The following is a 20,681-nucleotide window of genomic DNA, read 5'->3' on the forward strand; positions in this document are numbered from 1 at the left end:
ACCCACTTTAGCCCTATTTTATACATAGCTATTTGAAAATAGCAGATCTACAAGCTCACAACGCGTCGCATCGCGACGCGTTGTGAGCTTGTAGATCTGCTATTTTCAAATATTTTGTACTTCTACTTTTGGTACTTAAAGTATATTTTGATACCAATACTTTTGTACTTTTACTCAAGTACATTTTGAATTCCGGACTTGTACTTGTAACAGAGTACTTCGCCCACTACTTCTAGATTGCAGTATTGATACTTTTACTTAAGTAAAGAATTTGAGTACTTTTCCCACCACTGGGTGTTTGGTAGCCTTGCTTCACCAGGCTTTCCGCAGCACCTGTGGGAAGCCTGGTTTCTATTGAGAATCGACCAGTGTGATCCGGTCTAGAGCCCGCCTACTGTATCCGGTCATTTACACGCACGCACACATTAAAGCATCGTTTCCGTATCCGGTACAGACCCAGACCGGATCAGCAAACGCAAAGCAACTTGATCCCAGTCTATAGGTGTTACGGTAACGCCTCTTCTTCTCTCAGGCTAGAGAGCGGAGCAAAACAAAATAAACAGATCTACAAGCTATCGACGCGTCGCAATCGATAGCTTATAGATCTGCTTCTTTTTTTGGCAAGTAGCGACCCGTTTCAGATCAAACACAACGAGTGAAGAAGGAGGAGGAGAAGAGAGAAAAAAAGAGAGAGAGAGAGGCTTCAGATCGGAGTTTCGAGACTTTTAAACTTTTTTTAAAAGTTCATTTTGCTTTTGATTTGAGATCTAACCACAGCAGATCGGATAGCAATGGGCTGTAGGTCTGATGTGTTTAATTCACAACAACATTGTATAACTCATTTGATCTTATTATTTGGATTCCTGCACTTTTCTGTGGTTTTGTGGTCAAAGGACTTTTTTTTATAAGGGTCGCTTTTAGAGATTTGAGCTGCGCCGCAATTACGGTAAAAAATAAGAAGTTTTAAAACAAAGCGCATCTGCATCATTAATCTCATGGTTTTATGTGTTTGTTGTTTGACTGTTTGTTTGTTTTTCGTTTCAGAGATGAGATATCTTCTCCTCGTTCTGCAGATCTCTGTGTCGTGGTGAGTGCATGGAAAAAGTACTACATTTGTTTACTTAATTAAAAGTATCAATACTGCATAAATGTGCATAAATACTCTGTTACAAGTAAAAGTCAATTCAAATTGTACTTGAGTAAAAGTATTGGTATCTAAATGTACTTAAAGTGCCAAAAGTAGAAAGTACTCGATAGGCTATGCAGAATGTCCCATCTCACAAAGTTTTCAAATGTATAAAATGCATTGAAATCTTTTGAAAATAGCAGATCTACAAGCTCACAATGCAAAGCACTGCGATGCATTGTGAGCTTGTATATCTGCTATTTTCAAATGGCTGAAATGTATCTAGAGCTGAAGTGGTTAATGTTGTGTAATAATAATAAAAATCTGCAAAGTAACTAGTAACTAAAGTTTTCAAATCATTGCAGTGGAGTAAAAGTATAATATTTGCCTCTGAGATGTAGTGGAGTAGAAGTAAAAGTACTGAACATTGGAAATACTCCAGTAAAGTGAAAATACCTCAAAATTGCACCTGTAGGCCTACATTAATTGAGTAAATGTACTTAGTTACTTTCCACCACTGGGTGAGTGTGAGCGGATTTTTTTATTATCATTATTTTATAATCTTGGTATCTTCAAAGTCTGCATGATGATCTGTGCTGAAATGTCTTGTGACAACAGAGATGATCAAAGTACACGGTGTACAAATGACCCCAGAAACTCTTAACATGGCTTTATTTTTGATTGATTGATTGAATACTTTATTACAAATAGCACAGGAAAGTACATTTCAATACCAGGTCTGCTAAGAGGATTTTAAACCCAAGAAAGCAAGACTATGGCTTGTTTCCATTGGGGTCCTTTGTACTCAATTCATCGAAACATTTTATGATGGACACATATTCAATACTATGCAAAACATCATATAAACAGTTATAAATTATATATATATATATATATATATATATATATATATATATATATATATATATATATATATATGTACAGTAAACACAGTACATATTTACAGTAATGTTATTCAAAGTAAAAGTTGCTATTGTGAATTTTGTGTAGTTTTGTTTGTTAAAACGTTTAAAGGTCTGTATTGTGATATAGTAATGATTGCTATAGCCTTGACAGATAAGTGTTTGTTCAGTAACAGGCTGGGTCTCCCCATCTTCTGGGTCTCCCCATCTTCTGGGTCTCCCCATCTTCTCCACCTATTATGATAAACAGACATCAATTTCATCCAAACAGGAGATATAACTCACACAGCCAGAAAGCAACTCGTAGATGCTATTTTTATAGGAGTAGTTCACCCCAAAAACCTGCCGGAGAGACAGGCGGTATCAAATGATTGGCTTAGGAATTCGACAAAGACAAAAAAAATGCAATGCTTCATTGGGTGTGTAATTGATAGAAAGTACAAGACATTTATTGGGTGAACTACTCTTTTTTTAATATCAGGCATCTAGAGTTGCAGTACCAACCCTTCCATCCAAACAGAAAAGTCCTATCTGATTGTATTAAATAACGTTAAACTCACCAACGTTGCAGCTGTACGGAAAGCTTGGATTATCCTATTTGTATCGGTCAAGTTTTTGTTTCATAAAAATCCACCATAGACATGTTATGAGCTACTTTCTGTCAATACTTTCTGTGCAGGTATTTTTCTAGAGTGTTGGAGTTTGGAAGCGCTCGTTTCCAATAATGCAACACCCTGCTGCCTCCTGCATTCTGTGACATTTCAAAACGCAGTGCTATTAAGAAATAGCCGTGCGGGGACGGAACCTCCAAACACATTCACCTCCTATGTTTGCAGATATCTCATCTTTACACACCTGTCATCATCTCTCACTAAGTGGACACCGTCTCCCACCTCCTCCACCCCTCATGGAGACCCAGGCGGAAGAAGACCCCTACGTCTTCACCTCCGACTCACTGCCCCCCGACCCGCGCTTCCTGCCCCCGCTGGCCAACGGCCTGCTGGGCTGGAGGGTGTACCACCCCATCATGCACACGGGGGGGCTCTACAACGGCCAGGGCGGGCACTGCCACCGAGCGGACGTGCCCTGCCCCCTCGCCGTGGCCCTGGAGACGGAGGGAGAGGCCGAACACGCCTACAGCCTGGACACTCGCACAGGTAGTTATCACACCTCTTGCATGGATAAAAGTTCAGTCGCCACAAATTATTTCAGTTCTTTGGATCCCGTGGAAGACGACAAATCTACAAGCTCGCATTGAGAGCTTGTAGATTGTCTATTTTCAGTTATTATTTTAAGATTGGAGCATTTTAAGTGGTTAAACTAGCAGATTATGTTCAGAAGCATCTTCCATTAAGGAACGTTTAGGAATAAGGTGAGGGTTAGGTATAGTTCAATCTGGAAACCCATCGCCAAATAAAAAAGGAAAAACAGCGCCCTCTGCTGTTTTTAACTCTTTCACTTAGCTCTGGGGGGAGCAAAATGGAGCACCCATGCGCAAGGAAACCGGGGTTTTGGTCTGCCTTCGGCCTTTCACTTCCGGTGGTGCGACTATGTTTTCATTCCCACTAACAATATTTCTACACGGAACCCTAACACCACTTCTCCCAGAGAACATGGATCGTTTTGGTTATAAGCCCACTTGTTTCTATGATGAAAGAGCAAGTTAAGATGTGAATATCTTTCCGTGGTTTTGTCTGCTCCGAGGACGCTATTGTAAAATGAGTTTCGGTTTGTTTCTAGCGGGGAAGGATCGGTACACACGTAAGTCCCGCCCACTACATTTGTTTGGGTAAAGCGCGGCCTGCTTCCTGATCTGAAGGCACGCCCACTTGCAGGCCAGTGCGTACGCGATATGACGAACCCCCCCGACAGATTCAAGCGGAGAGCAGAAACTGTTCTTGAGAGATTAGGTATAGTTTTACTGAGGTTACGTTTAGGAATAAGGTTAGGTTTAGGCCTAGTTTTACTGAGGTTACGTTTAGGAATAAGGTTAGGTTTAGGCCTAGTTTTACTGAGGTTACGTTTAGGAATAAGGTTAGTATTGGGCATAGTTTTACTGAGGTTACGTTTAGGAATAAAGTTAAGTTTAGGCATAGTTTTACTGAGGTTACGTTTAGGAATAAGGTTAGGTTTAGGCATAGTTTTACTGAGGTTACGTTTAGGAATAAGGTTAGTTTTAGGCATAGTTTTACTGAGGTTACGTTTAGGAATAAGGTTAAGTTTTAGGCATAGTTTTACTGAGGTTACGTTTAGGAATAAGGTTAGTTTTAGGCATAGTTTTACTGAGGTTACGTTTAGGAATACCTGGTGGCGACCCTTCCGAGGTCGCCGGATTTGACCCGGGGCGAGTGTGTTTTGGGGCGAGCGTTCTTGTATTCGACTTGCCCCTTATGCCTAAACTTTATAGTTTTGAAAAACATTTAAATACAGTTCAAATAGCCGATCTACATCTGTACACATATCTACACCGATCACACTTGTTCCAGCACAGAGGTATGTTCACTCACTCTCTCCTTGTTCCCACACACACACACACACAGGTATCTTCACTCACACTCTCCGCACGGCCAGCCTCACGGCCACACAGTCCTTCTATGCTCACCGGCACTACTCCCACCTGCTGGTGATGGAGGTGTTGCTGGTGCGTCACGCCGCCTCGCCACCAGAGGACGCCGTGACCGTCAACCTGGTCAGCTCCTTCAACCCTCACAGCAGAGACATCCACTTCCACAAGGCTCCGGATTACAAAGGTGGAAGGTAAAGGCTGACGTTAATGTGAACGTTATTATGAACGTTACTGTGAACGTTATTGCGAATGTTATTATGAGCGTTATTGTGAGCGTTATTGTGAACGTTATTATGAACTTTATCGTGAACGTTATTGTGAACGTTATCGTGAACGTTCTGGTCGCTGTCGGGGGGAAACCTTGTATGTCCAAAACCTTTAGTTATTATTTCGTCACAATTTTTTGTTGACACTTTTCATTTGTTCAATATTTAAACCCACACTGTTGGAGCTAAAAGGGTTTTTATTGTATTTGTGCACTGAAATAGATAATTGGCATATTCACATCATCATCAGCGCGTCATACAGATTTCTAGTATCTCCCAGTCATAGCCTGCTGGCTGATCCATTTATCGGGGGGTCTCCATCAGCCACTATAGCCACTTAACCACTTTCAAGCTGGCTAAAATAGATCAAATAGAGCACCGAAGTCTGACGTAATTTATACATCCTACCTGGGTCGCGTTCCCCCCCCCCCCCCGTTCTGAATTCCCATAGATGTGTTTAATATCGTGTCAAATAAGAACTGTGTTCCAAAAATAAACAATAAATAAAATAAACGGCGGTTTGACTCTTATGGATATGAAGCATCAACTGACGTTGAGAAAAAGCTAATTGTGGTCCTTTAATAATAAAGGACCACAATTCTTATATGAGGGAGAATGACCCAATGTTATTCTCCATAGAGAAATTACTTTACGACCCAGGGGATGGACGAGTGAAGTCAGGACTTCTGTACTCTATAGCAGATCAGCTATTTTCGCTCATTCTGCGTGACAGCGTCATACGTCAAAGTTCAAAATAAAAAAAAATAGGAAATACATTTATGAAGGAACATAAACATGCATTACATATGTCATCACTTAGACTAGGTTTCTGCCCAACAGTGACAATATTATGCTCTAAACACATCACTGAATAATGTCTGGTTCAATATAATGTTTGCATAATGCATTGTTTAATATAATGTTTGCATAATGCATGTTTAATATAATATTTTCATAATGCATTATTTAATACAATGTTTGCGTAATGCATTGTTTACAACTACAGATGCTGAATGTTTCTGTTCGTTCTCAATTTAGTTTGATTTGTCAAGATCCAAGATTCAAGATTTGTATTGTTACATCCCATAACACAGGTACAATTCTGTGGTGTTGTTATTTACATTGATTGATTGATTGAATACTTTATTAACACGTTTGTTACAATTTAAAATGTAGGCATTAACCCAGAGCGATTCACAGTAAGCAAGGAAAATAGAGGTACTACATCAAATGCATAGAGATAGTAATCTAGGATCATAGGCAAACAAATCTATAATCTGTACATTGAAACTATACACACTATAGGATGCCAGGTCTACAAATGACCTGGCATCTGTCTACATAACATGCTTTCTAAGTTACATTTAAGCATAAGCATGCAAGGTCGTCACGGCTAGGTCTAGTGCTACGGGCTGAGACGGAGTCTGAAGAGGTGAGTCTTCAGATTACGGCGGAAGAGTCTGCAGTTCTAACTGCAATGGGGAGTTTGTTCCACCGTTTGGGAGCCAGAAGGCATTTAGCAGATGCTCTTTTTCCAGAGCGATTTACAGTAAGCAAGGCAAACACAAGGTAATACATCACATGCAGAGAGACAGTGTACTGTAGCCTCAGTAGTCTAGGATCATACCAAGAACCTATAGCATCAGTCTAAACGATATACTATTAGAACATTTATTATCTGTACATTGAAACTATACAAACTAATAGGATGTCAGGTCAACAAAATGCACCTGGCATCTGTCTACAAAACATGCTACCGTATCTAAATTACGTTTTAACCTTTTGCATAAGTGACCGCATGGTCGTCAAGTGAAGTGCAATACAAGTCTTGTACTGTTTGTTCACCAGTGTTGATTTCGTCGACAAAAACTGACGAAAAATGTTGGTCGACTACCTTTTTTCACTGACGAAAACGAAATAAAAACTCCTCTCCACTTCCACTCTGAAAATAGCAGATCTATAAGCTCACAACGCGTCGTGAGCTTGTAGATCGGATATTTTCAGCATGCAACCGAGTGTAAAATCTGCCATTACGACTTATGATATTTAGTCGACTAAAACCAGACGACAAACCAAAACATTTCAGATGACTAAAATATGACTAAAACTAAATCTAAATTTGCTGTCAAAATCACCTTGCTCCCACACACAGACACCTCCACGGACAGACCAAGGCGCCCGAGGTGGCGGGGGGCTCGGTCAGCTCGGTTCATCTCATCTGGACGCCGGTGCCGGACAGCGTGGCGTTGCTCCCCGACCAGAGCCAGTCCCGCTGGGGCTTCATCCTGGCGGTGGGCGACAGCGCCGAGGCGACGCAGAGCAGCTACGACGAGGGTTTGGAGCTGATGGCCGTCGGGAGCCTGCGGCCCTCCCACCAGCAAGCCTGGAGCGAGATGTGGCTCGACAGCCAGGTGAGTGGCGGTGGTGGAAAGTAACTAAGTACATGTACTTTAAAGTACAATTTTGAGTCACTTTTGACTTTACTAGAGTATTTCCAATTTGCAATATTTTTACTCCTACTCCACTACATCTCAGAGGCAAATATTGTACTTTTACTCCACTACATTTATTTGAATTATTGCGAACGCGGAAGGAGGCACGGCGAAGCCGCGCCTCCGACCAAGTGGAGCTTACTATGTAACCGTGCTCGGGTTGTGTGTGTGTGTGTGACAGTCTCTGTGTCACACACTCTGGCCCCCAGAGGGCGCCAGAGTGCAGGAATTTAGACAATGCTCTGATTAAAATGCACAACAACCTGCAAAACACACACACACACACACACACACGCACGCTCACACACACACAGAGTCAATGTTCTCTCCCCATCACGGTGAAATAACACGGATTACAAGTCAATAAATACACAATATTTTCGAGCTGCGTTCGCTTCCAGCGTTCGCGCGTCTTACTTGTTTAGTTACTATAGATATAAATCACTATATTATATAAATTACTGTATTATAAAACATACATTAACCACTTTAGCCCTATACATTTGCATAAGCTATTAGAAAATAGCCGATCTACAAGCTCACAACTCATCGCGATGCGATGTGTTGTGAGCTTGTAGATCTGCTCTTTTCAAACATTAGCACTTTTACTTTTGGTACTTTAAGTATATTTTGATGCCAATACTTTTGTACTTTTACTCAAGTAACATTTTGAACACAGGCCTTTGACTTGTAACAGAGTATTTTTATAATGTGGTATTGCTACTTTTACGTAAGTAAAGTCTCTGAGTACTTCTTCCACCACTGGTGAGTGGTCACTAAAACTATATATATATATATATATATATTACAATATAAAACCTGGACAGCCAGGTGAGTGGTAAATAAAACTATATTACAATATGTAAAGTGTATTTATATAGTATATACTCTACATAGTGTGGTTGCAGCCGGATAACATCTATATTTGGGAAGGAATGTGTGTGTATGTTTCATAGAGAGAATTGTGTGCACATCCCATGCCTGCATTTAGACCAGCTAGGTGCTGGACATCAAGGGAAGAGTCATGATTTGTGTGCATGGGGATCTCATCTTAAACAAGCTCAGTGCTTAATGAGTCTCCCAGTTTAGTAGACCTTGTATTGTGAATTTGTACTTCCATGTACTGATGTTCTCATGTCTTACTAAATAAAGTACATCAATCAATCAATCAGTCAAGGATAAGAAGAAGAAAGTCTGCACACTGTTCTCAAGCTCCAAACAAAATTACTTTTTATTTATATAACGTTTCGACCTTCTAGGTCTTCATCAGGCAAATATTGATATATATTGATTGATATAAATATTATTATTTTTTGAGCTTGAGAACAGTGTGCGGACTTCCTTCTTATCCTTGTATGTTTCATATAAATGTGTGTAGCGGGTCAATCAGAATGATATTGGTGTTGATTCCAATGCTTTCAGGCCTGCTGGATAGATTTATTAGTGTGGTTGCCCTGACTATAGTTATCTTCGCGCTTTATTAGTGTGGTTGCCCTAACAGGGCAACCAGACTATAGTACTGGATGGTCTTTATTTATTTATAGATAAACAACACTTTGCCGCGCTACTCCTCCCACAGTTTATTTTTCCCAATTTAGTGCCATATATCAAAATGACCGGCCTCACCGGGAATCGTGTGCTATCATTTTGCTAAGAGATTGGTTGCATAGTTTTATTGATATTGATTTATTAGTGCATTAAATTTCCCCATCCACTTTAATGGAAAAGTGAAAAAACTCAAATTCAAGTATTTCTTTCTCAGAAACTGTAGGAGCTACAGTTACCAGATTTGGAGGGGAGGTTCATAATTTAGTGCAAAATTATTTAAAAAATAATTACACCAATCGGCCTGATGGTGGCGCTATAACAGCCCCCTTTACGTTTTGGCCTATAACTCTTGAACCGTAGGTCGTAAAATCTAAATTTCTTTTCACCTAGATTCCTTGGGTCACGACGCATCTCCCCATATAGGCCACGCCCATTTGCGTCAGGATAGATTTTCCGCCATTTTGAATTTTATTCAAAACACACTTTTTGCACCTTTTCCTAAATTTTTTTTCCAAATCTCACAAAAATCGGTACACATGATCTCTGGACCCATGCGATAAACACCTCCAAGTGGAATTTTTATAGTCATTACCGTTCGTCCGTAAATGGCTTCCAAAGTTAGAGGAAGGGGCCCGTTTTACAAAAAAAGCCAAAAATCACAAACAAAACGTCCAGTCAATCCCAAATTTGAATCACATGTCGAGGGTGGTTTACTCAACGAATCCCCAAAAGCATTTCCACTTTGACCCATAGGGGGCGCCACAACTGTGCAAAACGTAACCGTTTGATGCAAAAACATGATTTTTGGGGGGATCACTCCTCTCAAATTGAAAAGCAGGTGATCTCAGGAGTGACATGACGATGTCATTGGCCCGCTACATTTGTGGGAGGGGCTTATTTATTTTAGTGGGAGGGGCCTATTTCTTCAAATCAAAACGCCATGTATCACGAACACTGGATCCAATCAGCACCAAATTCTAATGGCACGTCACGCGGCCTCCGATGGTATTCCTCCAAGCATATTCCTCAAGTCCGGGCGGCGGCAACCTGCGACCGGCGTCGGCGCAACCACACTTTGCAATTGCCCTGAATTGCGACGCGTCTAGTTATTAATACGTATAGATAAACTTTATTTCCAATCGTAACTCCTCCCACAGTTTATTTTTCCCAATTTAGTGCCATATGCCAAAATGACCGGCCTCACCGGGAATCGTGTGCTTGTATTTTGCTAAGAGATTGGGTGCATAGTTTAATTGATATTGATTTATTAGTGCATTAAATTTCCCCATCCACTTTAATGAGAAAGTGAAAAAACTCAAATTCAAGTATTTTTTTCTCAGAAACCGTGAGAGCTAGAGTTAGGGGAGGTTCATAATTTAGTCCAAAATTATTAAAAAAATAATTACACTAATCGGCCACATGGTGGCGCTATAACAGCCCCCTTTACGTTTTGGCCTATAACTCTTAAACCGTAGGTCGTAAAATCAAAATGTATGTTTTTCCCTAGATTCCTTGGGTCATGACGCAACTCCCCATATAGGCCGCGTCAGGATAGATTTTCCATAGGGGGCGCCACAAATGCTCAAAATGTAACCTTTTGATGCAAAAACCATATGTTGGGGGGACCAATCCTCTCAAAATGAAACGCAAGTGATCTCAGGAGTTATGTGACAATGTAATTGGCACAGCCTCCGACGGTATTCCTCCCAGCGTATTCCTCGAGTCCCGGTGGCAGCGACCCGCGACTCGCGTCGGCGCAACCACACTCTGCAATTGCCCTGAATTGCGACGCGTCTAGTTTTATGTAGTATCCGAATGAATAGGTAAGCATCAGTCGGCCGCAGCCAATATATTGGTGTATACTGTGTACAGTGTTGATTTAGTTTAGTCATAGTCTTTTGAATAAAATGTAGTTTTAGTCACATTTTATTAATCTGAAATGGTTTAGTTTTAGTCTAGTTATAGTCGACTAAATATACAGTTGATTTAGTCGACTAAAATTATATTTTGGTGGTGCCTTGATGGCGCCGTAATGGCAGATTTTACACTTGGTTGCATGCTGAAAATAGCCGATCTACAAGCTCACAACGCGTCGCAGCGCGATGCGTTGTGAGCTTGTAGATCTGCTATTTTCAGAGCGCAACACCTGAGCGCAACCAGACATAAATTGACTTGTCTTTTAGTTCTACTGGATCTCTTCTCCACTAGATCCCTCACTAACATTTTAGTCTAGTTTTTATTTGTTGACGAAATTGTCAATATATTTTGTCTTAGTTTTAGTCATCGTAGCTTAGTTTTTATTTAGTTTTTATTTATTTATTTATTTGTCAGTAAAAAAAGGTAGTTGACGAACATTTTTCGTCATAGTTTTAGTCGACGAAATCAACACTGTTTTCTGTATACCTAAAATAGATTGACATATCTTGTCCTATTTGCACAGATATGAAAGCTTTTTAACTGCACACAATTTCTGTGAAGTAATATCTAGGTGGAGCTGTCACTCCGTCTGGCTCCAGCAGCTTCAACTGAGCGCTGATTGTCTGTCTGTCTGTCTGTCTGTCTGTCTGTCTGTCTGTCTGTCTGTCTAGGTGGAGGTGAAGGGCTCGGCTACCTTCAACAGAGCTCTGATTGGCTGTATGTTCTACCTGCTGAGTGCGTTCCCCTCGCTGCACCAGGCCTCGGGGGCGTTCGGAGGGGTCAGTCCTGGGGGTTTGTCCAACGGCGGAGACGGACAGGACTACTGGGGACACGTGTTCTGGGACCAGGTAGGACTGCCTGTCTGTCTGTCTGTCTGTCTGTCTGTCTTCTGGGACCAGGTCTGTCTGTCTGCCTGTCTGCCTGTCTGTCTGTCTGTCTGTCTGTCTGTCTGTCTGTCTGTCTGTCTGTCTGACGCCTAAGTCACTGATTCTCAACCTTTCTAAAAAAAAGAAGTGCTCTAAATTATACTTTTATTCTGTTAAAATAAGTGTTAAATATCTCTATAATGTGATAGTAATCATTGCTATAGAGTGTTGGTTCAGTAACGGGAGTCTCCCCGTCTCTCCAGCTTTTTAAGTAAACAGAAAATACATGTTTGGGTCAGGATACAACTTTTATGCAATCAGGAGAGAGAAACTCATACAGGATGCAAAATAAATCTAACACTACCTTTTAAATGTATAGATTTTTCAATTCAGTAAGTTCACACGTTTTAGTTAAAGCAGCACTATGTAACTTTTTAACAACTCTATTATAATGTCCCATACATTTATAAGGTTACATGTTTAAGCAATAACAATCATCACTTCCATAAATGTATAGACTCAGGTCTATATGTAGGGGCTTTACTGTATTACTATGTATAGACTCAGGGGGGTCCCTGCTAGGGGCTCCACTGTATCATATGTATAGGGGAGACAATGAGTCTCATCCTGGCATTTGCCAAGGCAGTGGCACCAAGACAGAACTGCCAGTCAAAGTGAAGACTAGCCAATCACGGCGCGTCCTCGCCGTACATGCTTGCAGAGACTCTTGGGTAATGAAGTCAAAGACGTTGGCTGCCATGTTATTTGTGTCCAAAGACGCCACTGCTTTAACAAAGCTACTATACTAGCTTTGTTCCAGGACATATGGATGTACCCTGGAATCGCCCTCTTCTACCCCCAGCTGTTTAGTTAACTGTAATAACTGTGTTCCAGGACATATGGATGTACCCTGGCATCGCCCTCTTCTACCCCCAGCTGGCCCAGGCTGTGCTGGACTACAGGGTGAGCACCATCGATGGAGCCAGAGACAACGCCCAGAGGCAAGGACACAAGGTACACCTCCACCTCACTGTTCATTTAGACACTGAAACTACGACAAAAGAATGTTTGTCGACGACCTTTTTTTCCACTGACAAAAACTAATAATATATGTTCATCGCTACATTGCCATTGTATAGTCCTACATTGCTACTAGTGTTGATTATGTCTTGTTTATTATTGTATATGTACTGTAAATATTTGGGGGTGGGGTTGGTGGTCCTTTTTGGTGTTAACCCATTAAGACCTGAGGCGATTCTTAAAAATGTTTTCTAAATCCTAACTGTTTAAAAAAAAAAAAAAAATAGCAGATCTACAAGTTCTTGTATATCTGCTATTTTTGAATAGCCAAAGAAATCTAAAGTGACGCAGATGCGTTCTAGGTCTTAATGGGTTAAGCTTGTTTGGTGTCAAAATGTGTGTTGGTAGGAAATTCCACGTTTTGGTGGCATAGCAGTAGAATTAATTTGCCCCCGTGTTTGAGCCGAATCTGGGTTCAGTGAGATCAGTGGAGCTCCCTCTGGTGGTGTGCCTGTGTGTGTCTCTTATGCTATTGAAGTAGTCCGACAGGTAGACGGTTATCCCTGTTTCCTTGCGTATCTTGTAGACCAGATCCATTGCATGTTGCTGTACTCTGTCCTCTACCCTGAGCCATCCCACGCTAGCATAATGAGCAGGGGTTAGGGTTAGAGTTCTGGGTGTGAGGAGGCCAAGTAGTGACCAGTTTGTTTTGAGATGTCTGTGGTTTAGTTTTTTATCCATAATTTTTTTTTATTTCTTTGGCTATTCAAAAAATAGCAGATCTACAAGCTCATAGCGCGGTGTAGATCTGCAATTGTTTTTTAAATCGCGAAAATGTGTGCAAATCTTTGAATCTATATTTAACATTTTTGAATATATATTTTGAATATATCTTTAACTCAAATGTTTGGTTCTGATATATAGCAACATACGTTATTTAAAAAAAAACAGATTTAGAAGACATTTGTAGAAGCAAAGATTTGAGTTACAAATGTTCGCTGATCTAAGATATCTTCAAAGATTTGCACACATTTTCACAATTTTTCAAAAATAGCAGATCTACAAGCTCATATGAGCTTGTAGATCTTGTAGATACTTTTTTCGCGGGTTTGTGACGGATTTCGGGTACATAAACAACGGTTTTGTAACAATGTTAAGGGGCACACCCAGGTTTATTTTTTAATTCATAATTTTTTTTTAATATATATATATATTTTTTTTTTTTTGGGGTGGGGAGGTGCCCCTAACGTCATGGGCCCCAACGCAACCGCGTTGTCTGCGTGACGGTAGTGACGCCCCTGGTCATGATCCTTCAAACGTGTATAGAACGTTTTAACAAAAACATCCACTCCATTGATCCATGGCAGGTGTTTTTCTCTCACATTTCTAAAGCCTTTTCAACTGCAATAAAAAAATAAATCTTTGCCTGCGGGTGTCGCTGGTGAGGGATTTTGCCTGTCAATCATCGCCTCTGCTCCGCCCCCCCCCCCGCCCCCCCCACAAAGGAAAGGATAGGGGAGGGGAGGGACGAGGAGGAGAGTGGGCGGGATTAATCGGCTGTGACCTCACTGCCGAAGGGCCAAGCTCAGATTACTTTTCAGCCTAATTATTCAGAGAACCCCAGACCACAGAAAATCCACTGAATGTTCAAAGTTCAGATTTTTTGGGTGTAATTGAGGTCATAAAACCCCCCAAAAAATATAAAAAATAAAAAAAGTGAAAATGAATGTCATAGAACCTTTAAATTGTTTATATGGTCAATATAAGTAAATAAATATCTGATAACCGTTCCACAGGAGCAGCTTTTTCATATTTATCACACATTTTGTTATTTTCCCCATACATACATGACAGGTGAAAAAATGACAATTAAAAAAATAGTTATCATAACGAAACTTCACCAGTTGATTACTTACATGAAGACAATGATTTATCGTATTACAAGTTTTCTGAAATTGTATATTTAAATATGCAAATTAGGAATTTAGTCCATGAGCCAGAACCCCAAAATTGAGCCAGATATTGAATATTCCCTCGTTAAAAACCTTTGACTCCAACATCTTAACAATATGAAATAAGAATGTTGACTCTGGCTTTGTCCAATGTTCCAATGTTGATTCTGGAAAGTTATGCAAATTTGGGCATATTTTCCTAATGCCTAATTTGCATATTTATAATACAATTTCAGAAAACTTGTAATACGATAAATCATTGTCTTCATGTAAGTAATCAACTGGGGAAGTTTCATCATGATAACTATTTTTTAAATGTTGGTTGGTTAATTTTTTAACCTGACGTATGGGGAAAATAACAAAATGTGTGATAAATATGAAAAAGCTGCTACTGTGGAAAGGTTATCATATATTTATTTACTTATAATGACCCTATAAACAATTTAATATAGGTATGGTTTTGCCCACTCTTTCGATAATTAAATCTTGTCTGGCTCATGGACTAACTGACCACCGAGGAGATCCTGAATAGAAAACTTGTTCTTTGGTTGACTTTTTTTGATTACTTTTGTTGCCATTTTTTCGCGACCCAGGTAGGTCATTTCATCTTTCCTTGTGATAACATGAAATGACCTACAGTGCCTGGGTTGTATCTTAAAGGACAACGTTTCAAGTGAAAACATGTCTCTCAGATACATATGAAAGCTACACTAAAATGTTAGTGAGGGACAAGAGGAGAAGAGATCCAGTAGAACTAAGACAAGACATTTTATGCTTGGTTGCACTCTGAAAATAGCCGATCTACAAGCTGCGTTGTGAGCTTGTAGATCGGCTGTTTTCAGGCATTACGGCTTCATCAAGGCCTGCCGAAACACATTTTAGTCGACTAAATCAACTGTAGATTTAGATTCAGACAATAAACTCAATCATAAAACATGATTTTCAAGTAAAATTGCGAAAAGTAAAAACTCCACTGTGAGGGTCCATGTCTCAGCCCCATACAGCAGTACTGACTCCACTGTGAGGGTCCATGTCTCAGCCCCATACAGCAGTACTGACTCCACTGTGAGGGTCCATGTCTCGGCCCCATACAGCAGCACTGACTCCACTGTGAGGGTCCATGTCTCAGCCCCATACAGCAGTACTGACTCCACTGTGAGGGTCCATGTCTCAGCCCCATACAGCAGTACTGACTCCACTGTGAGGGTCCATGTCTCGGCCCCATACAGCAGTACTGACTCCACTGTGAGGGTCCATGTCTCAGCCCCATACAGCAGCACTGACTCCACTGTGAGGGTCCATGTCTCAGCCCCATACAGCAGCACTGACTCCACTGTGAGGGTCCATGTCTCAGCCCCATACAGCAGTACTGACTCCACTGTGAGGGTCCATGTCTCAGCCCCATACAGCAGCACTGACTCCACTGTGAGGGTCCATGTCTCAGCTCCATACAGCAGTAGTGACTCCACTGTGAGGGTCCATGTCTCAGCCCATACAGCAGTACTGACTCCACTGTGAGGGTCCATGTCTCAGCCTCATACAGCAGTACTGACTCCACTGTGAGGGTCCATGTCTCAGCCCCATACAGCAGTACTGACTCCACTGTGAGGGTCCATGTCTCGGCCCCATACAGCAGTACTGACTCCACTGTGAGGGTCCATGTCTCGGCCCCATACAGCAGTACTGACTACACTGTGAGGGCCCATGTCTCAGCCCCATACAGCAGTACTGACTACACTGTGAGGGCCCATGTCTCAGCCCCATACAGCAGTACTGACTCCACTGTGAGGGTCCATGTCTCAGCCCCATACAGCAGTACTGACTCCACTGTGAGGGTCCATGTCCCAGCTCCATACAGCAGCACTGACTCCACTGTGAGGGTCCATGTCTCAGCCCCATACAGCAGTACTGACACATTTTCTCACATTTACTGACCCACCAGTCCGTTGAAATGTACTGTAGTCCATGGGCCCAGGCCAGAATTTTCACTAATCAGGGACACTCAAGGTGGCAAATTCTAGTTTGGTATTTTGAAAAGGTCTATATCCCTAGATAATATTTCAACATGATAGCCCTTCCCAAGTAGTAGCTTAGTCCCAGTTATCAGCCTTCAATGACACCAACCATCGATACAAAGAATGAAAATATCGTCTAACCTTTTTTGAATAGAACATGTCATACAGAGGGGAAAAAAACATCATTCAATCTCTTTCTTTCACTTGTTTAACCACATGAACCCAAGCATGCCTATTCTGGAGCAAATGTCGTGTATCGGGTCCTGTGCTATAGAATATTGACTAACATTACTTTATTAATACATTATAAACCCAGGAACTGTTAAAGTGTTTCATGACATCAGGAGACCAAAAGTCACTAAAAAGGTTGCTATTTGGGGGATTTCAGCTGTGGTTGTCTGTTACAGTGGAGTTAATCAAGATAACATTTCTAAGTATCCTGTCTATTGTTATAGGTGTGAATCTAAAACACCACACCGGCCGAGCTCTTTGTTCCCACAGAGCCCATTCTAATATTATGCAAGAGTGCCTGTTGACATTAAGACCGCTGCTCTCTCAACCAGCAGACTGACAAGAATTACGTTAATACATACAGGATTCATTATAAAATGTTTGCTAGTCTTTTCTAAATTTACAGATAGATATGAGCTTTAGTCAAGGGGCTGAGTTCTCCAAGACGGGGGAACGGTGGGGGAACCCAGGAGGAGAGCGCATTTCTTTTAAATAACCTTAATCATGTAGATCATTCATACAACGTCGGACATGTTAATGTTTAGCCTTATGATAGTCTTTCCCAAGTGGTAGCTTAGTCACAGTTATCAGTGAAGAAAGCTTGCCACTTTTTTTGAACAGAACAGGTTCTTGGGAGCTGGGAAGGGCGGTCTTCCACACCATTATGTTGCGTCTCGGTTCCCCTAGGCTGGAGCGTAACACTGGCGGAGACAATAACCTTTTCAATTCAAACCGTTCCATGTGAATCCAACAATAGAAAAGGAATGTGATCTGATCTTTGTGAATAAATTGATAGAGACAGCTTTGGTAACATTGTGGGAATAATATGTTGACCTAATAAGTTTTACAAGCTGACATTGTTCTTCCTCTTGTTTTTGACCAAAGCTTTCTGGGACACAGATAATATTTCAACATGATAGCCCTTCCCAAGTAGTAGCTTAGTCCCAGTTATCAGCCTTCAATGACACCAACCATATACAAAGAATGAAAAAATCGTCTAACCTTTTTTGAATAGAGCATGTCATACAGAGGGGAAAAAAAACATTATTCAATCTCTTTCTTTCACTTATGAACCTTATGAACCACACATGAACCCTAGCATGCCTATTCTGGAGCAAACATTCAGCAAATGGCTTGTCTACAAGCTCACAACACCTCACGTTGTGATACATTTTCACTTTTGCGGGGTCACTCAAGTGCAACATTTGCAAATTCTAGTTTTGTATTTTGAATAGGTCTATATCCCTAGATGATATTTGATCATGATAGCCTTTCCCACGTGGTAGCTTAGTCACAGTTATCAGTGAAGAAAGTGTGCCACTTTTTTTTAACAGATCATGTCATACAGAGGGGAAAAAAATTGAATTTTCTCTCTTTCATTCACTTCAATAATAATAATAATAGCTTGAATTTATATAGCGCCTTTCATAAACCCAAGGACGCTTTACATCAAAAACAATGAACAACTAACAGACAAACAAACAAAACAACAAACAACTATAAGCCATAAGCCTGAGAGAAGTGTCTTTTCAAGGTAGCCTTAAAAGAGTCCAGTGTTGGAGCATGGCAAATTCCTATTGGGGGCTGCCACACTGAAGGCTCTGTCCCCGAAGGTTCACTTGTTTGCCTTGGGGACAGTGAGGAGGTCCAAGTCTGTGGACCGCAGGGTCTGTGACAGAGTACAGGACTACTGTGCAGATAATGTGGGGAGATAATGGCAAAAAAAATAATGTCCTAAAAAAGTATTAAAGCTACTCATTTGAAAAGGCTATCATGTTTCAAAGTACTTATATGGACCCTACAAACAAAATGGTGCCAAAGAGATTTTGCCACCTTACGTGTCCCTGACTTCTAGTCTGGCCCATGGACTACTGGTACCGTTAAAATGTACTGATTTACTGTAACATACAGTATACATAACCTCAATGAGATCAGGTCATTATTAAGTGTTTCTGCAGCATTTGTTCTGTTTTGCACTTACAATGAAACTAAGTTTAAAGGGATAGTTCACCCAAATAATTACGTCACCCCATGGAGACTTCAATTCATGGCTATTGTTTTTGTTTTTGTCTCATGTGTGCAGGGACTGAAGTTTCCATGGGAGAGTGCTGTGTCAGGAAGAGAGGTGTGTCCTGAGGACATATATGGGCAACAGGAAGTTCACATCAACGGAGACGTGGCGCTGGCCTTCCAACATTACCTGTACCTGACCCGAGTATGTTTATTAAAAATAATAACAATACCTTCCAACATTACCTATACCTGACCCGAGTATGTTTATTATTAACTCATTCACTGCCAGAACTTTTTTATTTTTGCGTTTGACAAACTGCCAGAGATTTTTCATAGAAAAAAAAAAGTACTCAGGAGCCAAGATACAAAATGTTTAAGTTTTAAGTTAACAAGGAAGTGGATGGGAGTCTAGATCTTCAACAAATCATATCTCCTTGGTCTTTAGGTAAAAAATTAAATAAATAAATAAGAAAGAAAAAAAAAAAAAAATTAAAAATCGTTTTAGTCGTTCTTGGCAGTGGAGGCTTAAAGGACAAAAGTCGTTTTAGTCGTTCTAGGCAGTGAATGAGTTAATGATGATGATAATAATAATAATAATAATAATAATAATAATAATAATAATAATAATAACAATACCGTCCAACATTACCTATACCTGACCCGAGTATGTTTATTATTAATGATAATAATAATAATAATAATAATAATAATAACAATACCGTCCAACATTACCTATACATGACCCGAGTATGTTTATTATTAATGATGATAATAATAATAATAATAATAATAATAATACCGTCCAACATTACCTGTACCTGACACGAGTTATTATTAATAATAATAATACGTCAGATTTATTTACCTGATTCAATTCCGCAATAGGCTCTATGCACAGCAGCCATATTGTAAAGAAACTGGGCCTCTTCCTTACTTCCTTCCATTGATACCAATGATACCAATGAAGGCTCTGTTCCATTCTGGTCAAACAGAGTCAGGGTGTTGACTCACTGGAAACACTCTGCTACACCAGTGGGTCTCAAGTGTGGTCCATCGACCCTCATGGTTCCTTGAGGGGGTTCCTTAAATGGCCCCTTACCGGTGTGTAACTCTGAGAGTGTACAAATGGAACCAAATGGACCCGTAGGGTTCCATTTGGTTCCATTTGTACACTCTCTCTTGCACACACCCCTTTGAAGTGTTTTAACTCTTACGCGTTTTAACTCTTACTCGTGTGTGTGTGTGTGTGTGTGTGTGTGTGTGTGTGTGTGTGTGTGTGTGTGTGTGTGTGTGTGTGTGTGTGTGTGTGTGTGTGTGTGTGTGTGTGTGTGTGTGTGTGTGTGTGTGTGTGTGTGTGTGTGTGTGTGTGTGTGGTCACTCAGGATGTGACCATGTTCACCGATCGACGGGGCAGCGAGGTCATCTGGGGCGTGGCAGACTTCTGGGTTTCCAAGGCAACCTGGAGCCCGGAGGACCAACATTACCACATCCTCGGTACCGACAGAATTACTGTATTATCAATGTTTAGCTACAACGTTACCACATCCTCGGTACAGACATAATTACTGTATTATCAATGTTTAGCTACAACGCTACCACATCCTCGGTACCGACATAATTACTGCATTATCAATGTTTAGCTACAACGTTACCACATCCTCGGTACCGACAGAACACTGCATTATCAATCTTTAGCTACAACGCTACCATATCCTCGGTACCGACAGAACACTGCATTATCAATGT

At 40.8% G+C, this 20,681-nt stretch overlaps 1 protein-coding gene across 6 annotated transcripts in view; it reads left to right on the top strand.

Annotated features, from left to right (window-relative positions):
- Window positions 1-627: 627 nt before the first annotated feature.
- The window catches only part of pgghg (protein-glucosylgalactosylhydroxylysine glucosidase), a 220,310-nt gene continuing 200,256 nt past the window's right edge, over window positions 628-20,681 (top strand). For 3 of the 6 annotated variants that reach the window (XR_013933700.1, XR_013933701.1, XM_080436897.1), the window contains exons 1-9: window positions 629-946; window positions 1,045-1,087; window positions 2,926-3,206; window positions 4,590-4,806; window positions 7,034-7,292; window positions 11,510-11,686; window positions 12,599-12,718; window positions 19,006-19,137; window positions 20,318-20,429. Coding sequence is in view for 4 of the 6 variants with exons in the window: in XM_080436897.1 (XP_080293023.1) it covers window positions 1,047-1,087; window positions 2,926-3,206; window positions 4,590-4,806; window positions 7,034-7,292; window positions 11,510-11,686; window positions 12,599-12,718; window positions 19,006-19,137; window positions 20,318-20,429 (1,339 nt within the window). In the remaining 2 variants the exon portion in view is untranslated. Of the gene's footprint in view, window positions 947-1,044; window positions 1,088-2,885; window positions 3,207-4,589; window positions 4,807-7,033; window positions 7,293-11,509; window positions 11,687-12,598; window positions 12,719-19,005; window positions 19,138-20,317; window positions 20,430-20,681 lie in introns of all 6 variants that reach the window. The other 3 variants (XM_080436898.1, XM_080436899.1, XM_080436900.1) reach the window with 3 other exon arrangements.

Source organism: Gymnoscopelus braueri (assembly GCF_963280865.1).
Source record: "Gymnoscopelus braueri genome assembly, chromosome: 9".
Classification (NCBI taxonomy): domain Eukaryota; kingdom Metazoa; phylum Chordata; class Actinopteri; order Myctophiformes; family Myctophidae; genus Gymnoscopelus; species Gymnoscopelus braueri.